The sequence below is a fragment of the Trichechus manatus genome, unplaced genomic scaffold (assembly GCF_000243295.1).
Source record: "Trichechus manatus latirostris isolate Lorelei unplaced genomic scaffold, TriManLat1.0 scaffold00039, whole genome shotgun sequence".
In the NCBI taxonomy this organism is placed as follows: domain Eukaryota; kingdom Metazoa; phylum Chordata; class Mammalia; order Sirenia; family Trichechidae; genus Trichechus; species Trichechus manatus.
Window position 1 is genome coordinate 15,803,998 of NW_004443975.1, and position 19,423 is coordinate 15,823,420.

Below are 19,423 nucleotides of genomic sequence, written 5' to 3' on the forward strand. Positions count from 1 at the left end.
CAGGTCCGCCAAGGGGCTGCTCTCCCCTCTGCCATCAGGTCCGCCAAGGGGCTGCTCTCCCCTCTGCCATCAGGTCCGCCAAGGGGCTGCTCTCCTTTTCTGGGGACATGCCGAGTCCAGTGTGGGGGCGCGTTTAACACCTGAGATGTGTGTCCTGCCTTATTGTCATTTTGGGGGGAGTGCTACCCGTCATTTGTTCATTCATGTGACATGCAGTCAGCACAGAGGATAAGGGAAAATGTAGTACTGAAATTGGGCTGCAGAGACCGGGCTGGCTGCCAGCAGCTGGTGATCCGTGGTTAGTCCTTTTAAAATGAGTCTCTTGGCCTCAGTTTTTTCATCTAAAAGAGCTCAGGATTAGACTGTATTACTTCTCAAGTTTGTTCTAGTCTGAAGTTCCGCAATTATATTTCTGTCCCCTTTTATAGATACGGGTTGTTTTGGGTTATGTAGCTTTGAATGACTCAAATGAAAGTTTCCTGCTAACCTTTTACTTCCTGATTTTTCTTCATCTCTCAAGGACTGAAGTTGATAGTAAGTGACTAGCATTCCTTGTATCTCGTGGTGGATTGACATTATTTTTTCTAGGGGGATGGGGCGTTGAATTGGATGAGACACCTGAATACCTCTGTGGAGATTCACTTAGCATCGTCAGTCTTAGTAGTTTATGAGCTGAACGTGATAATACTAGCTTAACATGTCTATGATGATGGAACGTAGAGGAAATCGCAGACTTTTTTTTTTATGGTTAGCCAGTGCATTCTGAGGCGGTATCAGTGTCCTGATTGATACTGGTAGAAAAAGCCGTGGCCCTTGCCAAGGATGGCCCAGAAAACTTTTTGAAGTGAACCTTGGCTGAATCGAGGGCATTACTTCTGGTCTCTTTTTAAATGTCTGAATGCCATCATCATTGCCCCGAAGCCTCCAGGCTACTCGTGACTGGCCCGTTTTATCCAGCTGAGCAGTAACATTGTGAAGCATCATCCGTGTGTTGCTTCGCCATGTGTGCTGGCTGTCACTCAGTTTTCAGGGTACAAGCTCGTTCACATTCATGTTGGTTAAGAATCTGCCAGACATCACCGTGCATTTTCTGTTAGTTCTCCCAGACAGTTTTGGGTGCTGACTCAGAGGGCCTCACTGACTCCTGGGAAGCACTTTCCCTTGACACTGAGTACTGGAAACTCCTGCTGAAACAACTGGAGGATTGCCTCATACTTCAGACTCTGCTTCACAGCAGAGCAAACGCTCGACCCTCCAAGGCGTCATCGCTGCAGGCTGAGCCACTCCCAAGGCTTTCTGTTAGAAAATTGTTGGAAGGAGGAAAAGGTAACCTGAAGTTGATTTGAGCATCTGCGTCTACGTTTATTTATGCTATGGTTTCTGTATGTTTCATATAGAAATGACTACAAAAATAGGGAAAGAGAACTACACTCAGACTTTAAAAAATAACTATATACTGCTTCTCAGTCAAGCTTCTCAAAGTCTGATCCCGTCGTTTCCCTGCGCAGGGCCCCCAGCTGTTTGCCCTCCATGTAAAATAAGTAGTGGTTCTCAGAAGCCAGAGGGCCCCCACCTTCCCTTCCCTGCTGCGCGTCTGTCTGAGACTGGACTTTCTTCGTGTACTTCAGCCAAACAACAGATCATAGTAGATGAATGGAGATGTCAATTTGAGAATCCAGATATAACCCAGACTTTAAAGAGATTGCAAAGTGTAAAGCAGTGCCCTTCCTCTCACTGTATGTGTAGATATTGCTTTGGCAAATACAGTGATTTTCATAAAATATGTTAAGACTTAATGAATTTATTATTTTTATTTTTAAATGAATTAATATTTTTTAATTTCTGTTTCTATTTCTAATACCATAAATATTGAGCAATACAAGTCATAAACCAAAGTTCTTTGTGGTTATCAGTTTTTCAGATTGTGAAGAGGTGCTGGCACTGAAAAGTTGAGAACTGCTGAAACAAGTATAAATTCTTGAGCTTACACTCCCAAGAACTTTTGACTTTGAAAGCAGTCCATTTTTCCATTTCATTTTCTTCTTGCTTGCTTGCTAGATGTTAGAATGAAGCGTATGTGTGATTCCCCATCTCTGGATCTGAGTGGTACACTTCCCTTTCCCTGCCTCTCCCACACAGGCTTACCTAAATCCTGTCATCCTTCAAGGCCCAGCTCAAATGGTACTTCTCCAGGAAACCTTTCATGATCCACTAGCTGGAGGTTTTCTCTTCTTCCCCTTAATGTTCGAAGAACTTTCTCCTTGTTTTCTGATGCACCACTTTCTGTTGTCCTGGAGTCATTTGGGTTCCTGTGCTTATATCTGACAGGACCACGTTGTTGTTGTTAGGTGCCATCAAGTCAGCTTGGACTCATAGTGACCCCGTGTACAACAGAATGAAACACTGCCTGGTCCTGCACCATCCTCACAGTCGTTGCTATGTTTGAGCCCATTGTTTCAGCCACTGTGTCAGTCCATATCATTGAGAGTCTTCCTCTTTTTTGCTGACCCTCTACTGTATCAAGCATGATGTCCTTCTCCAAGGACTGGTCCCTCCTGATAACATGTCCAAAGTACATAAGATGAAGTCCCACTACTCTTGCTTCTAAAAAGGATTCTGGCTGTATTTCTTCCAAGACAGATTTGTCCATGCATTGGGCAGTCCATGGTATATTCAGTATTCTTTGCCAACACCACAGTTCAAAGGCATCAGTTCTTTGGTCTTCCTTATTCATTATCCAGCTTTCACGTGCATTTATGAGGTGATTGAAAATACCATGGCTTGGGTCAGGTGCACCTTAGTCTTCAAGGTGACATCTTTGCTTTTTAACACTTTAAAGAGGACTTAAGCAAATACAGTCAGGGTCTGAATTCTGAAATGAGAAGTATCGAATGATTTAGAAGCCAAACCTAAGTAATTAGATCCACCAGCACCCTGCTCCTGTTTATCTCCACCGAGGGTTGCGAGTTCACTGTGACGCATTCTTTTTGTCGAATGGTTATTTGACTTAAAATATTAAGTATTTGGGTCATGGTCAGAAAAGACTGAGAAGTTTCAGTAAATTATAGAACATAGGATTTATTTTATATAATAGACAAGACTCTTCAAACGTTTTGAATGTTTTTCTGCTTGCATTTATAGTATGACTGAAACACGGTCTAGCATTATATCACTGTTGATTAGCAATGGCTCAGTTTATACATAAACATTCCTTATAGGCAAATTAATTGACCATTAAAAGTAATATTATATTGCCCTAAGAAGCCTAGACAAGTATCATGCTAATCCATCTGTTTTCACTTACAATTTAAATAAGTGATTTAAAGGTGTGCTTATTTCTTTGCCCTATCTGATGAAGTATATTTTGAATTCATGAGCATACAGGGTTTGTGGTATATAGACATACATACACGTTTTATATTTATCTAATGTTTTCTGAGAGTACAGTGATACGCTTAGGTATCAAATATCCCGCCTGCTCTCATGACTTAAGTTGTATATGATCGCCCTGCGGTCAGTCTCATGGCTCTTGGGGGTCACCGTCAGGCTCAAAGCTGAGCGTTAGGTTTCTTCATGAGGAAATGCACATCAGCGCACTGTGTTGGCTCTGTCTCGCAAACACTGCTGCTTATGTGGTGTAAATTTTCCTCTTTCTTGTCTCCAAACTGTAGGTGGCATTGCAGACAGTGTAGCCAAGTGGGTATTTAAACAAGACTTCAGCCCTGAAGTATTGAAACTGGCTAACAAAGAAAGAGGTGTAGAAAACCCCGATGAACCCAAAGAAGGCATTAACAGAGGTTTCCTTGAAGAGTTAGAGGTAGACATGGACTTAGGAGCCACACCAGGTAATACATGAGTAATGACAAATACCAGATCCAGAGTGGAGAGATGGGGCTGACTTTTCACGGAGGGAAATATAACATATTCCAACTGTCTTCTGACTTTCAGACGTCCTGCCTTTAGCCTGTCAGCAGTTCCCTTGCAGCCTGGAGCTGGATGTGCTGCTCGCACATTGCTGTTGGGAGTATGTGGTCCAGTGGAATAAAGACCCAGAGGTAAGCGGCTCCTCTTCCATGTTAAGCCTGCACACACGAGACTGTTTGATTAAATATTTTAGTTACGAACATTGGCTTCTTCCCGTTGGAATGGCTCCTTGCGAGGAGCTGTGCCAGGCCTTTTCCATACATTGTCTCTTATAATCCTCACAGTAAACCTGTGAAATAAGGTACTATGTCATACCCACTCTAGACAATAGAAAACAAGGGCTCAGAGAAGTTAAGTGACTTACCTGAGGGCACGTGGCTAAGGAAGTAATTGGGCCAGGATTGGAGCATAGGTTTCTCTCCATTAAGCCACTGTTCCACTGCACTCCCTAGTTAGGTTGTGATAATAAGTATTCTTGTATTTCATTCTGCATTCCTTCACGAGATGGCAACTGCCTGATAGAAACTTCTTAATATAGTCATCGTGACAGAAGTCAAAGTAAAGATCCTGAAGTCAACCTCGTGTTTGTTCAGGTGTCTGCGTTTGTCACTTCTGTCACGTTTGTCTCAGAGCATTCAAGAAAACCGTATTGCATGCTGGGCTGACTCTAGTCCAGGATTAGCCTCTTTTCCTTTTCAACTCTCTGCTTGGGCATCCTTTTCCACCACTTTGGTTGCCACCCTCTCCTTCAGGGTCCTCACGGGGTAGAAGCAGTAGAGGGAGAAGGGCTCGTTTCTGGGGTGAAGGCAGCGGAGGGAGGAGGGCCTGTTCCCAGAGTGGAGGCAGGAGACCCGGATTTGGATCCCCAGGGGAATTGCTGACAAGCGTGTGGTCTGGGCCACTGAGTGTCTTGCACTTGTGTCCCCCCACCCCCCCTTTTCTAATGAGGGTGCCAGTCCTTCAGGGTTGACACCAGAATCAAATAAAACATAAAAACATATGGTGAATTTTCTTACTGGCCGGTGCAGTCCTTCACTGAAGCCGTCCTAGGCAGTGCTGTGTTAAATGATCCCTTTCAGATCACGGTTCATCCTTTATTGTCCGTATATTAGGTTGCCCGCTTACAGAAGAACCTAACTGATAAGCTAATTTATACTTTACTAATGGTGACCATATTCTCCTTCCTTCAAAAAGAAATGTTGTCTTTAATATGTTAACAGTTACATTTTAAAGGAGGGCACTAAACATGGAAGTGCTTTAAAGAAAGGAATGAACTTGGATCAGTTAAACCTTGACCAAATGAAATTTTAGGACAGGGGATTCAGTTGCTGCCCCTTAAGTCCCCCTCTTCAGCTGACTACGGCACGATTGGTGATCATATTTAGGCTCTCTACTCAAGCGGAGTGTTTTTCCTACACGAAAGAAAAAAGATGTTAGGACTAGAACGAGGACATAATGTCTAAAATCTGGATGAGTGAATTCCGCATTCAAGCCTAACAAAGTGATGTTTAAGCAGAACACCTTCAGTTTCACAGCAATCATTTGTAAACCAAGGCACCTTTGCAGAGTGGACACAGATGCGGGTTCCAGCCCCCCAGTGCTTCTGCTTATAAACGGGCAACCTCGGGGGTGTTTCGGAGTCCTTGGTGTCTGTGTCCTAAAATCAAAGGAGGGTTTACTGAATAGTTCTGTAGTCGGTACATAGATACAACACGTCACTTCTCCAAAATGTGCTGGTGTTCGAGATTCCCCAAGGGTGATTTCAGTTGTTCTGTGTCTAATAAAGCTGTGTGTGTAAAATGGTAGGAGCTGGGATAGGGGTTGGATAAGGAAAGGAGATGAATATTTAACAGGGAAGCAAAAGCAACAGCCACCATTTCATTTTAGAAGTAAACAGTTCTCATAATGGCTGATAACAGTAATCAAAATGTCAAGCACTGTGCATACGTTTTCTCAAAGGATTGTAGCAGTTTATAGAGAAAATGCATCACGGTGCCTGACATTTTGATTCGTGTTATCATTACCCATTATGAGAATTATTTACTTTTAAAATGAAGTGGCTGTTTTTCTTGTTGTTTTGTTCGTTGTTATAATCCCTGGAACCTCAAACAGAGCCTGGTACATAGTAGATACTCAGTAAATATTTGTTGAGTGATGAGTGAATGAATGAATGAATTGTACTTGCAAAGAAGTAAAGCCATTGTTTTCACAACTGTGTGAAATTCAAATATTTCTTGGAGAGAACACTGCTATGATACAGAAACCACAGTACAGTGGATTTGGAATCCAGATGTGAGGCTGTATGACCGGAGGCCTTCTAGGAATTAATCATTATCTATAAGCCATTGCTGTTAGTAGCCATGGCGAAGTTATCTTATAAAAAATACCTCTTAGGTAATAATCATGTTCTTACTGCAACATTCTGAGGTTACTTTATGCAGAGATTTATGTAAGAAGTCATCATTTGCATTGTGCTTAAAACACCTATTAAATAATACCTCTTTTTTTTCCTCTCCCTGTATGTAAGGAAGCACGTTTTTTTGTTAGGTCAATAGAACACTTGAAGCACATTCTTAATGCACATGTTCAGAATGGTAAGTAAATCGATGTGAAAAACATCACTAATTGATTTAAAAGAGATAAGAATCTTTAGATTCATATCCTGTTATGTTTTTGTTTGATGATTCTACAGTCTAACACCTTACCATATATTACTACATGCAAAGTACTGGCTGTTTTAACTACTTGAAAAAATGTAATCCAGAAAGGAGGAGAAAGGAGTAGCAGTTATTACCTTCTGTCCCCATCCATCAGTTTGCCAAGCGTATGCTGCATGTGTATAAGTAAGGGGGATATATGTGTGAGTCATCGATTCCCTCTTAGGCTCACAGGTAGATAAGGAAAAAGGCATGAAGGTCGCAGGGCGGTAATTCCTGGTAAATAAGGAATTCAAAAGCCTAAGACTCTACATGCTACCTTGAGCTTCTTTTAATAAATGTGAATGCTCTCCATTGGCTGCTGTAGCACAGGGACTGCTGATGTCTTCTTGAAAAAATGTTATTAATCATTGTAGAGAAATTGTGAACAGGTTGCGGGTTCCATTTAATAGATGCATTTCATTATAAGAACGGAGGACATTATTACCAGGCTACTTAAAATTAAAAAAAAAAAAAATTAAAAAAACTCATTGCTGTCGAGTCAATTCTGACTCATACCAACCCTATAGGACAGAGTAGAACCACCCCAGAGGGTTTCCAAGGAGTGGCTGGTGGATTCGAACTGAACCTTTTGGTTAGCAGCTTGAAATCTTAACCACTGCGTCACCAGGGTGCACTAGGCTGCTTAGTAACCTTAATGCAACTGCAGAGACTAGGTGTTGGGCTGGAAAGAGGAAGTTGTTACCTTTATGTCTCTGTGATAAATTCCAGAGAAACCACTTATTTCTTCTTCACCTGTATCACCTTATTGCAGGAATTCACAGTTTGAACTCAAATGGCAGAAATTTTAAAATATCTCATTTTACAGGAAGAAAATTTGATAATTATTCATTTATCTCTTAGTTGTTACCTTCTTCAAAGGGGAGAAAAAGCATTTAAAGTGACTAGCTTGGAAAAAATAGTCTCTAGATAATTCTGTCCTTACTGATAAGGTACTACTGATTTCAGGCTAGTATTTCTTAAAGTTAGACCTTTACCCATTTATACATTGAGTAAGCTTCCTGACTTCTTTGCAGCTTAAAAAAAAAAAAAAACAACAACAACAAAAAAAAAAAAAAAAACAACAGACTCACTTCTAGCTACAGAATCAGCTTTGTGGGTAGTAATAACAGCATATGAAATGCCATGTTTACGCTGCCTAATTGGCAGCTGTTTCAGAAATTTTAGTTTTAATGCTACAACTTACTGAATATGGAAGTATAGATAGCCAAGACTTTCTGTTTTATTTTTTTAATTATAATTGCAGCATAACATACATGTAGTAAATGTTCTGTATTTTGCTTTAGTTTGGGTGGTTACATATGAAAAAAATCTTCCTGGATTTCGAGGTTGTTTCTAGTATTTGGATATTATTAATAAAGCAGTTCTCAGCAGTCTTGTGCATATTACTTATATTCATTCCTGTTGAGTACGTACCCAGCAGTAGAATTGCTAGGTCATAGGGTAAACACATACTTAGCTTTAGTAGATAATAACAAAAAGTTTTCCAGATCATTTTACCAATTTTTATCTTACCAACAATGTGTGGGAGTTCCAGTTGCTCCACATCCTCACCAATGCTTAGTATTGTCGGTGGGCTTTTTTATTGTTTTAATTTCAGCCTTTCTGATACTTGTGTAATATCTCATTGTGACTTTATATTTCCCTTATGACTAATCATGTTGAAGCTTTCCTTATGCTGATTGGCCATTTAGATATCCTCTTACGCAACTCAGTTCTGACTTTTAATGAAGATAGAAGTTTCATTAACTTTTATTACATAAGATGTGAGTAATGGTATCTAAATTGATAGCCTGTGACTTTTATAAGCTTAAGGAAGACAATAATTTGTTGTGTGTGATGAAAGTAAAAATACATAAGCATTATGTTTACTACTTTTTACCTATCATGTAGGCGTTGCACTGATGATGTGGAATACATTCTTAGTTAAAAGGTTTTCTGCTGCTACATACTTGATGGATAAGGTAAGGTAATTTTAAAGTTTCTGTGCTGACTTCATGTGTTTGTTTCCCTATTAGACTTCTTTTTATTTGATATGAAATTAATTTTACTTATGCTAAATTAAATGTAATTCCCAATGCTGGCGTTTTAATGCCATGAAGGAGAGCTGGAAATCCTTAAGAAAAGAGTAATACACTGTAAATGCCTCTTAACCAGAGAGATTATGACTGGCTATTTATGCCAACAGGAATTTGCATTTAATTTTAAATTAAAACATATAAATGTACATTTTTATTCACTGATCTTTGGATGTAGGGCCAAAATGTCTTCTTTGAATGTGAGTGTGATGGTTAAGGTTGTGTATTAACTTGGGTGGGCCATGATTCTCAGTGGTTTGGCAGTTGTGATGTTGTTTGGAAGCTATTGAATGATATAGTTTGGCAGTTACGTAATGATGTAGTCATCCTCCATGATGTGATCTGATGTATTCAGCCAATCAGTTGTAAGGAGAGTTTCTGCGGGGGTGTGGCTTGCATCCAATATATATATGGATGTTCTGGCAAAACTTGCTTGCTTGCTCTGGATCCTGCATGCAACTCTGCATCATATGATCTCCAGTTCTTGGGACTTGAGCCACCTGTCTGCCATATTGCCTGTCGATCTTGGGATTCATCAGCTTCTGCAGCCTGTGAGCCAGCAGCCTGCCATCTTACCTGCCAATCTTGGATTCACCAGCCTCCGCAGCCTTTGAGCCAGTGGCCGGCTGTCTAACCTGCCAATTTTGGGTTTGTCAGCCCCTGCTGCATCATGAGTTAGGAGAAGCCTCCAGCCCGACGCCTGACCTACAGACTTGGGACTTGCCAGCCTCTAAAGCCACATGAGCCATATCCTTGAGATAAATCTCTCTCCATATGTAAATATATACACTTCACTGGTTTTGCTTCTCTAGAGAACCCAGCCTAAGACATTTGGTACTGAGAGTATTTCTGGAGAAGTAAAATCATAAGAATGAGTTTTCTAAAATGATTCTCAAGTCTCACTAGTCTAAAGGCACTGATGACTCTGCCTCCAGTGGTAAAGAGGATGCTGCTAATCCATAGCATGAGGTGGTGGCAGTATTAATAAGTAAAGTGTCACCACCAATAGATCAAGTATTGGTGAGAAGCGAGGCTCTGGGTGATCGCATGTTTGATACTTTTCTATAGGGAGGCTGATTGGTTGGTCTGTCCTACTTTGGCTAGACAGAGTGGTGAAGGGAAGAGATGAGCTTAGGGCTTCAGAGTTACAGCTCAAGTGCTGCATAAAAGACCTCAAAATTGCCACTTGTGCCCTGAAAGAAAGCCTTATTTGTTGTAGTAATAGCTGATATTGCCAAAGACCAAACTCGGTGTCTTATTGTAAGAGTGCCTGAATTACAATGCCAGTTGAATTCCCAACCTTGAATGGTGTCCAAAGTTAAAGTGAGGGTATTGATTGGGAAGAATAGGATCCTGAAATTTGGGACAGGGATATTACGGGCAGATAATCAGGAAGCTGAGGACACTGAACCCCTAAATTTCGTTGAATCACTCCTCCCAACAGCTCCAGTCTCCTTACTCCCATCTGAAGAGATCACTCCATCTTTGTCTACTAAGCCACCCTCTCCAGTAAAACCATTAGCCCTTCCACCCCTATCTGATGACATTAACTGGGCTGTGTCTGAAGAGTCTTTGTCTGAGATACCACCTGAGGTGGCACCTGGGGCATTGCCTGGGCCATTGCCTGAGGTAGATGCCTTACAAGACATTGCTGAATGTTCCCAGGAGCCACGCCTACCACCCGTTTTTGCTTCGAGTTATAACTAGACTTAAGTCCCAGCAAGCCCCAAAAGGTGAAATACAAAGTGTGACCCGGGAGGAGTTACACTACACTCCAAAAGAACTGCTTGAGTTTTCTAATATGTGTAAATAGAAACCTGGGGAATATATGTGGGAATGGCTATTAAGGGTGTGGGATAATGGTGCAGGGAACAAAGTTGGATCAGTCTGAGTTTATTGATATGGGCCCACTAAGCACAGATTCTTCATTCAGTGTTACAGCTCGAGAGGTTAGGAAGGGACCTAATAGTTTATTTGGTTGGGTTGCTGAAGTATAGATTACACGGTGGCCTACACTAAATCAAATTGAAGTTCCAGACCTGACTTGGTCTACTGCAGAAGAAAGTATCTGAAGGCTTAGGGAAATTAGTATGTTAAAGTGGATATATCAAGTTAGACCCACAGACCCACACATGGAGTGCCCAGAGGACACACCTTTTACCACAACTGTGAGGAACAAATTTGTGAACGGAGCCCCAGCATCCTTGAAGACTGCTGTGATTGCTATTTTATGTAAGTCAGATGTGACAGTGGGCACTGCCTTAACTGAATTAAGACACCTAACTACAGTGAGGCTGATTGGACCCCGTGGTGGTAGGGGCCAAGTGGTGGCCCTCAGTCGACAAAGACAGGGTAGGTGTGGTTACTATAATGGACAGCAGAGTCAAAGTAATAATCAGAATAATCTGACTTGTATGGACTTAAGGCGTTGGCTACCTAGTCATAGTGTTCCTGGGATTGAAATAGATGGGAAATCTGCTAAATATTTACTTGATCTGTACAGGAGCCCTATAAGCAGAAGAATTCTCAGTCAAGTGAACAGCAGTCTAACTCAAATCACCAGAATAGAGAGTCATGGCCTCTCAGTACCCAGACTTGAGCCAGTTTCCAGACCCACAACCCCTTGAATAAAGGGGAGGCCAGGTCCCCTTGAGGGGCCCACTACACTGCCAAAAATGTATACTGTTAATCTTTTTCCCAGCCTTCCGCAAAGGGATCTGTAGCCTTTTAAGAGAGTGACTGTTCACTGGGGAAAAGGAAATAATCACTTTTAGGGGATTACTGGACACTGGCTCTGAACTGACACTAATTCCTGGAGATCCAAAACATCACTGTGGCCCACCTGTCAGAGTGGGAGCGTATGGAAGTCAGGTTATTAATGGATTCTTAGCTTAGGTTCATCTCGCAGTGGATCCGGTGGGTTGCTGAACCCATCCTGTAATGATTTCCCCAGTTCCAGAATACATAGTTGGAATAGATACATTGCAGCAACTGGCAGAACCTCCATATTAGATCCTTGACAAGTAGAGTGAAGGCGGCTATATTAGGAAAAGCCAAGTGGAAGATGGTGTGTCATCTTGGCTGAGCCATGATTCTCAGTGCTTTGGTAGTCATGTAATAATGTGATGTGGCATTTGTGTTATGATGTAGTCATCCTCCATGATATGATCTGATGTGATCAGACAGTCAGTTGTAAGGGGAGTTTCCTTCGGAGTATGGCCTGCATCCAGTACATATGGATGTTCTGGCAAAGCTTGCTTGCTTGCTCGGGTTCCTGCATCTAGCTCATCATCATCTGACCTCCGGTTCTTGGAACTTGAGCTAGCTGCCTGCCAGTATTGAGATTCGTCAGCTTCCGCAGCCTGTGAGTCAGCAGCCTGCTGTCTTACCTGCCTATCTTGGGTTCATCAGCCCCTGCAGCTGCGTGTCTTAGAAGCCTCCAGCCTGACGCCTGACCCAGGAACTTGGGACGTTACCAGCCTCTCTGACTGCGTGAGCCATTTCCTTGAGATAAATTTCTGCCCCCACTTTCCACCTCCCTCCCTCCCTCTCTCTCTCTGTGTATGTGTGTGTGTATATATATATATATATACACACATATATACATACACTTCATTGGTTTTGCTTCTATGGAGAACGCAGCCTAACGCAGTGACACTGTTAGAGTTCTTTGTTTTTCTTGCATCAGCCTCACTTGTGTGTAATACATTGCCTAGGATTTCTAGATCCGAGTTCTTTAAAGTGGTGATGCAATCTAAATGCAAAATCTTTAGATTTTTCTAATTTGTCCCCTCATCTTTGTAGTGGTTTTCTCTATTTCTAGTCCAGCAGACTTAGGATTTAGCTACTATCCTCCGTCAATCTTTTTAAAGCATTCCGCATAGCCTTCATGGAAACAACTCCCTTCTGTTTTCCTCATTCCTATTTTAGCAGTTGTTTCGTTACAGTGTCCTGCACAACCAGGATGGGCGGATCTGGGAAGGAACGTAACATACGTGGGCAGGGGACTCAGCTGGTAGAAGCAGAGGCTGCCAGAGTCACCTTCCAGCCCAGGCAACGTGTGTTACGGCCAACTGAGAGCGTAGGTTAATCTGACAGATCTGTGAGGTGGATGCCGGTTAGGAGAACTGCCACTGTGATGCCAGCATGTTTTTTTCAGCCATTCCTAAACCATGGCCAGCAGGATACCCCACAGTCACTTTAGGCCACTGTTCCCCTTGGAACTGCTTACTTTGGGGTCACTAGTAATGTTTTTTCTAGTTAAATCTAACTATTTCCTCTGTGTTCATCTTTCTTCCCCACTTAACTACTACTTTCTTGAAACTCATTTCTTTTGGCTTTTTTGGTACTTTTCTAGTCTGCTTCACCTCTGATTACCCCTCTTTGAGATAATAAGAAGTATCTCATATGTGCATGATTGTTTACAATTTCAGCATTCTCAATATCCGCTGTACATTTGAGCCTCACAACTGGGACCGGGGTGCGAACAGTCTTGAGCTGGGAAGCAAAGGGTTTACGATCATTCATTCAAGAAATATTTATTATAATGAGCGTCTCTTATGTGCCAAGGACTAGGCTAGATTCTGGGGCTGCAGAGATAAAAGTCACAATCCCTGCCGCAAAGAACTCACAGCCTAAAAGACAGGTAAACAGACAGCAGCGTGGTGGTGGAGCACAGAAGGGAAAGTAAATAACAAGACACGGGGAAGCCTTCGGAGCTGAAGTTTGAAGGATGAGTCCGTATGAAACAGTAGAAAGTCGGAGTGAGGAACCAGTCCAGCGAGACGTCCTGGAGATATGAGGCGGCTCCCTGGACTCAGAGAACTGCATGTAGTGTAGTCTGCTTGGAGCTTAGGCTGTAGGAAGGAGAGGGATACTGAACGTGAAGACCCCTGTGCAGGCTGGGGATGTTGTAGGAATTCACAGAAACTGCTTCACAGAGGGCCCGGCCGTATGGTAAGGGCTCAGTAGATGGTAGCTGTAACTTTATCTCAAGAGACGCTGGGGCTGTTGTAAGCAGAGGAATGGGGTGCTCGGACTTGCATTTTTGAAGATGATTCTAGCAACAGTGTGAAATATGTTGGGATTCGGTGAGCTGAGCTTGGTTGTCCGAAGACTGTTAGCGTGATGTCAGTGAGATGTAGTGAGGGGTGAGTGTTTTGTCCTGGAGTCTCTTCTTGCATTGCTGCGTCTGCTGAGTCTCGTCTCAGCGAGTAGAAGTTTACTCCCACTAACTACTTTGTGTGAAGTAGATATACGTAGAGTAGGAAATCAGCTTATCTTCTGAGCTAGGAGTGTAACTCCTGACTGCTTTCAATTGTTTTTCCTTCTTTCTGACCGTTTAAAACTATTGTGTGTATTTATCAACAAGCAAAACTGTTAGCTGCTTTTATGAGTACCCTTGAGTGGGTTTCTGTGTTGTAAGGCAACATTCTCATTTGATTGTACAAAGTAAGGATCAGGTTTTAGAGAAGTTTTTCTTAACTTTAGTAGTTCCAGTAGACATAATTTATTTTTTAAAAGGATTATTTGTAAGCCCAATATGTTTTATAAAACTAATGTCTCCTTTGGGATATATTTTTAAGTTCCACCACAAAATTAATTGCATTGTGTTATGAGTGAATTATAACAGTTCATGAGGCAGCTGTTACTTGGTGAAAGGTTGCCACATTTATTTGTAGCTGCAGTATTTTTTAAGTGTGGTTATTTTTACTTTCTGTACCATAGTAATGCCTTTTTATTTAAAGTGTTAAAAAATAAAGCATTTTGTGTCTTTCTGTCTCAGGTTGGAAAATCACCAAAGGATAGGCTCTGCCGAAGGGTAAGTGAACTTCCCTTTCCTGGGAAGCATAGTTGTCAGCCCTGCACTTTGTATACAGAACCTCATTAGCTGAATTGTATACAGAACCTCATTAGCTGAAGGGCTGGATGTCACCTGTTACCATTTGCTGGCATATCAGGAGGCAACAGAAGTGGAAAGAGAGTAACTGTATTAAGGAGATTGGTCGTGAACTATGGCCAGTTTCAGTTTACCTTTCCAGATTGTCAGCATGTTTCAGCTGTTTTCACAGGATGTGTTCAACTTTGAACTGTGAGCAGGAGGGTAACATGCTGCCATTGCTGCAGATATTTACTGCATAGTACAGATGTATCATCTTTCTCAGTGAAGCGTCCCACATCAGATTAAAGCAGATTCACACGAGTAGTGAATTTGATTTACCCAAATGTAATAACCACTGTACAGACAGGGCATTAGCCTTCAGTAACATCCTAGGGGCTTGGACTCGAGACCAGTGATTAATAGTGGTGGCTTTTTCTTAAGAAATGTTGGGACACACCAATCTACCTGGTATAGAGGTCCTCAGTCCCAAAAAACAACATTGTTGAAGAATTCTCCTGGCATGCTCTTGTGAATGGTTGTATGGCTACACTTTACATAGATATATATATGTACGTATGTATGTTTGTATATGTGTGTGTGTGTGTGTGTGTATATATGTGTGTGTGTGTATGTGTATATATATGTACGTGTGCTTTTGTATGTGTGAGTGTGTGTATATATATGTATATATGCACACACTGAATTATTTCTTTACTTTGGAGCTGTGAGGAGTTTACTGGTGTTAGTTTAAAACAAACTGTATGTGAATGCAGAGTCCCCATGGATAATGGGCCTTTTAAGGGAGTTAACTAGGACAATCTCTAGCCCCCAGCATTTGTCTGGCATTTCGTTCCCAAGCTTGGGGATGCCGAGGGGCTGCTGAAAGGCGGTTTATTCTAGTCTTGTTCAGCGGATCCAGTTCAGTCCCTAAAAGCACCTGTGAAACCAGACCAGACTAAGTTTTCTTTGAACCTTCGAAGTTGCACTCTGGTATGTGCATCTTACCCTGATGGTTTGGCTATCAAATGCCTTAGCAAGCTGGACAGCGGGCCACAGTCTAGAGTAATGGATGAGGCTGTGCCTTTTCAGTACACAAAAACTCAAAGAAACCAAACTCACTGCTGTTGAGTCGATTCTGACTCATAGTGACCCTACGGGACAGAGTAGAACTGCTCCATAGGATTTTCATGGAGCGGCTTGTGGATTCGAACTGCCGACTTTTTGGTCAGCAGCTGTAGCCGTTAAGCACTGCGCCACCAGGGCGCCACTTTCCGTATGCAAAGAACCCTAATTTTAAAAAGTTGATAGTAGTACCACTTTTTTTTTTTTTTTAGGCATAATTTTAGAATTGCTTCAATCTAAAGAGTTTAAGGAAAGGAATTAAGGTGCATTAATGCCTTGACTTTCAAATTCAAGCCTCTCTCTTCTGGGTAGAACGTCAGTTGAGTAGGTCATTGTGTCGTGTTTGATTTTCTGGTGGTAACTACAGAAGTTCTGCTGCAGGAGCTAAGTATGTTCTTTCTTCAAACAGGACGTGGGGATGAGTGACACAGCAGTGACATCTTTCCTCGGCTCCTGCTTGGATCTTCTTCAAACCTTAATGGAGGTAAAAGGGACTTATTTCCGTAGGAAGAGACTCATGACTTAAGCCTTAAAAATGGTGATGTTTCTTACTAGGTAAATAGACTTTGCGTGCTTTTTATTGCAATTCAATTAAAAAAAACTGTGTGTGTGTGTTCGCGTTCGCACCTTGCGCCTGGTAAATTCACTATGCTGTTTGCAAGCTGTTCTCCAGTGTGAGCACACTTGTGTTCTCAAACCCTCAGGCAGACGTTAGCAGGGATGAAATGCAAGCGCCGGTCCTGGACACCGAGGATGCCTGGCTGTCTGTCGAAGGACCCATCTCCCTAGTGGAACTAGCCCTGGAGCAGAAGCACATCCACTACCCGCTGGTGGAGCACCACTCGGTCCTCTGCTCCATCCTGTATGCAGTCATGAGGTTTGCTCTGAAGGCCGTGAAACCGCTCTCACTTTTCGATAGTAAGGTAAGCACCTCAGAGGTTTCAGAGCTGTTTGGAGTTGGGCTCTCGCAGGCACGTAGACGATCTTACTTTATTGGAAGTTGTTCGGTACTTTTGTGTAGGGTTCTTCATCATGGGGTTCCCCGCTCCCTCGTTCCTCACCAGATTCCCCGGTCATACATTTTTATTCTCTCTCTTCTGATTTCTCCTTAAATATTGGTGTTCCACAGAGTCCTGCCCTCAGCTGTCTCCTTTTCTCATTCTGTACATTCTTCCTGAACAGACTCATTTTCTCCCTTTGTGTATCTCCAGGTCTGACCTGTCCCCAGAGTTGGAGGCACGTATTTCTAATTGAATGTATGAATATTTCTATTGAATGTTTATCTGAATACCCTACGGGACTTCAAACGTTTCAGACCTGAAATACATCTTCATACGTTCACACCCACCCTGGGCCTGGCCTGCATTTGCCGTTCCTCCTGAATTCCCTGTCTGGTTTGTTGATTACTGATGCCATCCCTGGCGCAGTGGCCAGGCTACAAGCCTTGAAATTGTCTGGCTCAGTTCCCTGCTTAAAGGTCCACATTCATTATCAGTTCATCCTTGTGACTTCTCCCTTAGAATCAGATCTGTCCACTCCTCCCCACAGCTTTAGTTGAGGCCCCTTCAGCTTTCCTTTGGCTGTTAGAACAGCCTCCCGCCTAGTCACCCTGCTTCATTTCTGTCTGCTCAGACCCACACAAACACAAATCTGATCATTTCAGTTCCATGCCTGAGACTTTTCGGGGACACTGCGGGGCGAAAGACCTTCACATTTTGGCCACTGTGGATAAAGCAAAAGCCAAACTCGTTGCCATTGAGTTGATTCGGACTCATAGTGACTCTATAGGACAGAGTAGAACTGCCCCATAGGGTTTCCAACTGCCAGCCTCTTGGTTAGCTGCCAAAGCTCTTAACTACTGTGCCACCAGGGCTCCCTACTGTGGATAGAGGGTTTCAGTACACAGAACCCTTTTCTTCCCCACTCAGATTCTAAACGAGAGGCAGATGTAGGGTTCAGACGGTTACAAATTAAACTGTCAGCTTTATTACTTAGCTTATTACTGATGAAAACCAGGTAGGAGAACAACAGCTTCAGTTTGCGGACATGCGGGCTTATTATTTCACCTTTCCGTTAAAGATGGCACACTCTAGCACAGGCCCAGCTGCAGGCTTCCCCTCGGGGGCTGGCCCTGTAGGAGCAGAGTGTGTGCTCCCCACGGGAAGAGTGAGCTGAGAAGGCTCAGTGCTCAGACTTACCAGTCCATCCGCGAGGGCTGGGGATGGGTGCAGCAGGAGACCTGCACGGTTGTTCTGATGGACACCTGGGAGCCAGAGACAGGGAGGGAAGGAGGCATCCTCCACAGCCACGCCTAGCCCCCCACCCCGCCTAGCCCCCCGCCCCACCTAGCCCCTGGCCCCGGCCTGCCCTACCTTGCCCCATGCCCTGCCCTGCCTCACCCCCAGCGCCGCGTCTGCCGTTCCAGTCTTGCTGCAGCCACTGTTAACAACCCCCATCCCTCAGAGAAATCACACGTTTTATCGCTGTCGTTTGTGGCCCATTGTCACGGGCAGCTGTTTTTAGGGCTGGCCCGTTTCTTCTCCAGTATGGCTGAAGTGTCGCCTCCTCTTTGTCCGCGCCCTTAAGGCTGAACTTGTCACCTTTACTGTTTTCCCATTCTGTTGCCATGCCTGGCACAGATAGGAGCCCAGTAGATGTTTGATGCACCTATAATTATGGAGGTGTTTGAGAAAAGGTAGGAGGCTGCAGGATGCAGACGAGACGGGAGGAGGTGGTGAGTAGGGTTAGGGAAACTTGCGTGTCAGGGTGGCGAGGACCTGACCTACGTGGAAGGTGGGGAGAATCATGAACCCAGTGACAAGCTGGGCATAGAGCTGAAGGAGACGGGTTAAAGCTAGATCCAGTTTCAGGATTCGGAGACGGCGCGCCGTTCACCAAAAGTCCACGGAGCGAGATTCTGAACATGTTGAGTTTGAGCGTGTATCTCAACAGAGTATGTATCTTGAGAAATTTGTTTCTGAGAAGCGGTGTTTAACATTTAGATCCCGATCATTTACTTTTAAAAGGTAAAAGTCTGATGACAAATTTAAACCTTCCTAATAAAATAGCATTAAATATGTTTTGAATGAATTGTTATGTCTTTTTCATTTGAGATTGAAAAAAGGTGCTTAAGCTTAGTACCTCCTTCTAAAAACCCCCTTGCTCCACCTTCCCTGCTCCTGGAGATGGACTGGTGAGTCTGTGAGGAGCTGAGTCCATTCCGTCCTCCTTAGGGAGGCAGTCTTCCCCGGGGAGCATGCGCCCTGCTCCTACAGGGCCAGTCCCTGAGGGGAAGCCTGCAGCCAGGCCGCTGGGCCAGTCCTTGAGTGTGCAATCTCTAATGTAAACCTGAAATAATAAGCCCACGTGTCCATAAACCTAAGTTGTTTGTGGAAGCAGAACATACTCAGAATTGGACAGTCACAATGTGGTATTGGTCTCAGTCCACATCATGCTGAAATGACCTGAGACAGCTGTTCATGACTTGTGTCTGTAAATAGAGGCAGTGTGATGTAGGGGGAGTCTCTGGGCGGTGCAAACGGTTAATGCACTCAGCTGCTAACCAAAGTGTCGGTTTGAGTCCACTCAGAGGCACCTTGGAGGAAAGGCCTGACAGTCTACTTCTGAAAAATCAGCCATTGAAAACCCCATGGACCACAGTCCTGCTGACACACACAGGGTCACTGTCAGTCCACTCAATA

The 19,423-nt window shown here is 43.3% G+C and overlaps 1 protein-coding gene across 5 annotated transcripts in view; it reads left to right on the forward strand.

Moving 5' to 3' along the window:
- The window catches only part of RAB3GAP2 (RAB3 GTPase activating non-catalytic protein subunit 2), a 111,520-nt gene that overhangs the window by 85,706 nt on the left and 6,391 nt on the right, over positions 1-19,423 (forward strand). For 4 of the 5 annotated variants that reach the window (XM_023730969.1, XM_004375924.2, XM_023730968.1 and 1 more), the window contains 8 exons: positions 1,098-1,326; positions 3,672-3,845; positions 3,949-4,055; positions 6,452-6,518; positions 8,535-8,605; positions 14,505-14,540; positions 16,132-16,206; positions 16,427-16,645. In XM_023730969.1, coding sequence (XP_023586737.1) covers positions 1,098-1,326; positions 3,672-3,845; positions 3,949-4,055; positions 6,452-6,518; positions 8,535-8,605; positions 14,505-14,540; positions 16,132-16,206; positions 16,427-16,645 — 978 coding nt within the window. The remainder of the gene's footprint in view (positions 1-1,097; positions 1,327-3,671; positions 3,846-3,948; positions 4,056-6,451; positions 6,519-8,534; positions 8,606-14,504; positions 14,541-16,131; positions 16,207-16,426; positions 16,646-19,423) is intronic. The other variant, XM_023730971.1, reaches the window with a different exon arrangement.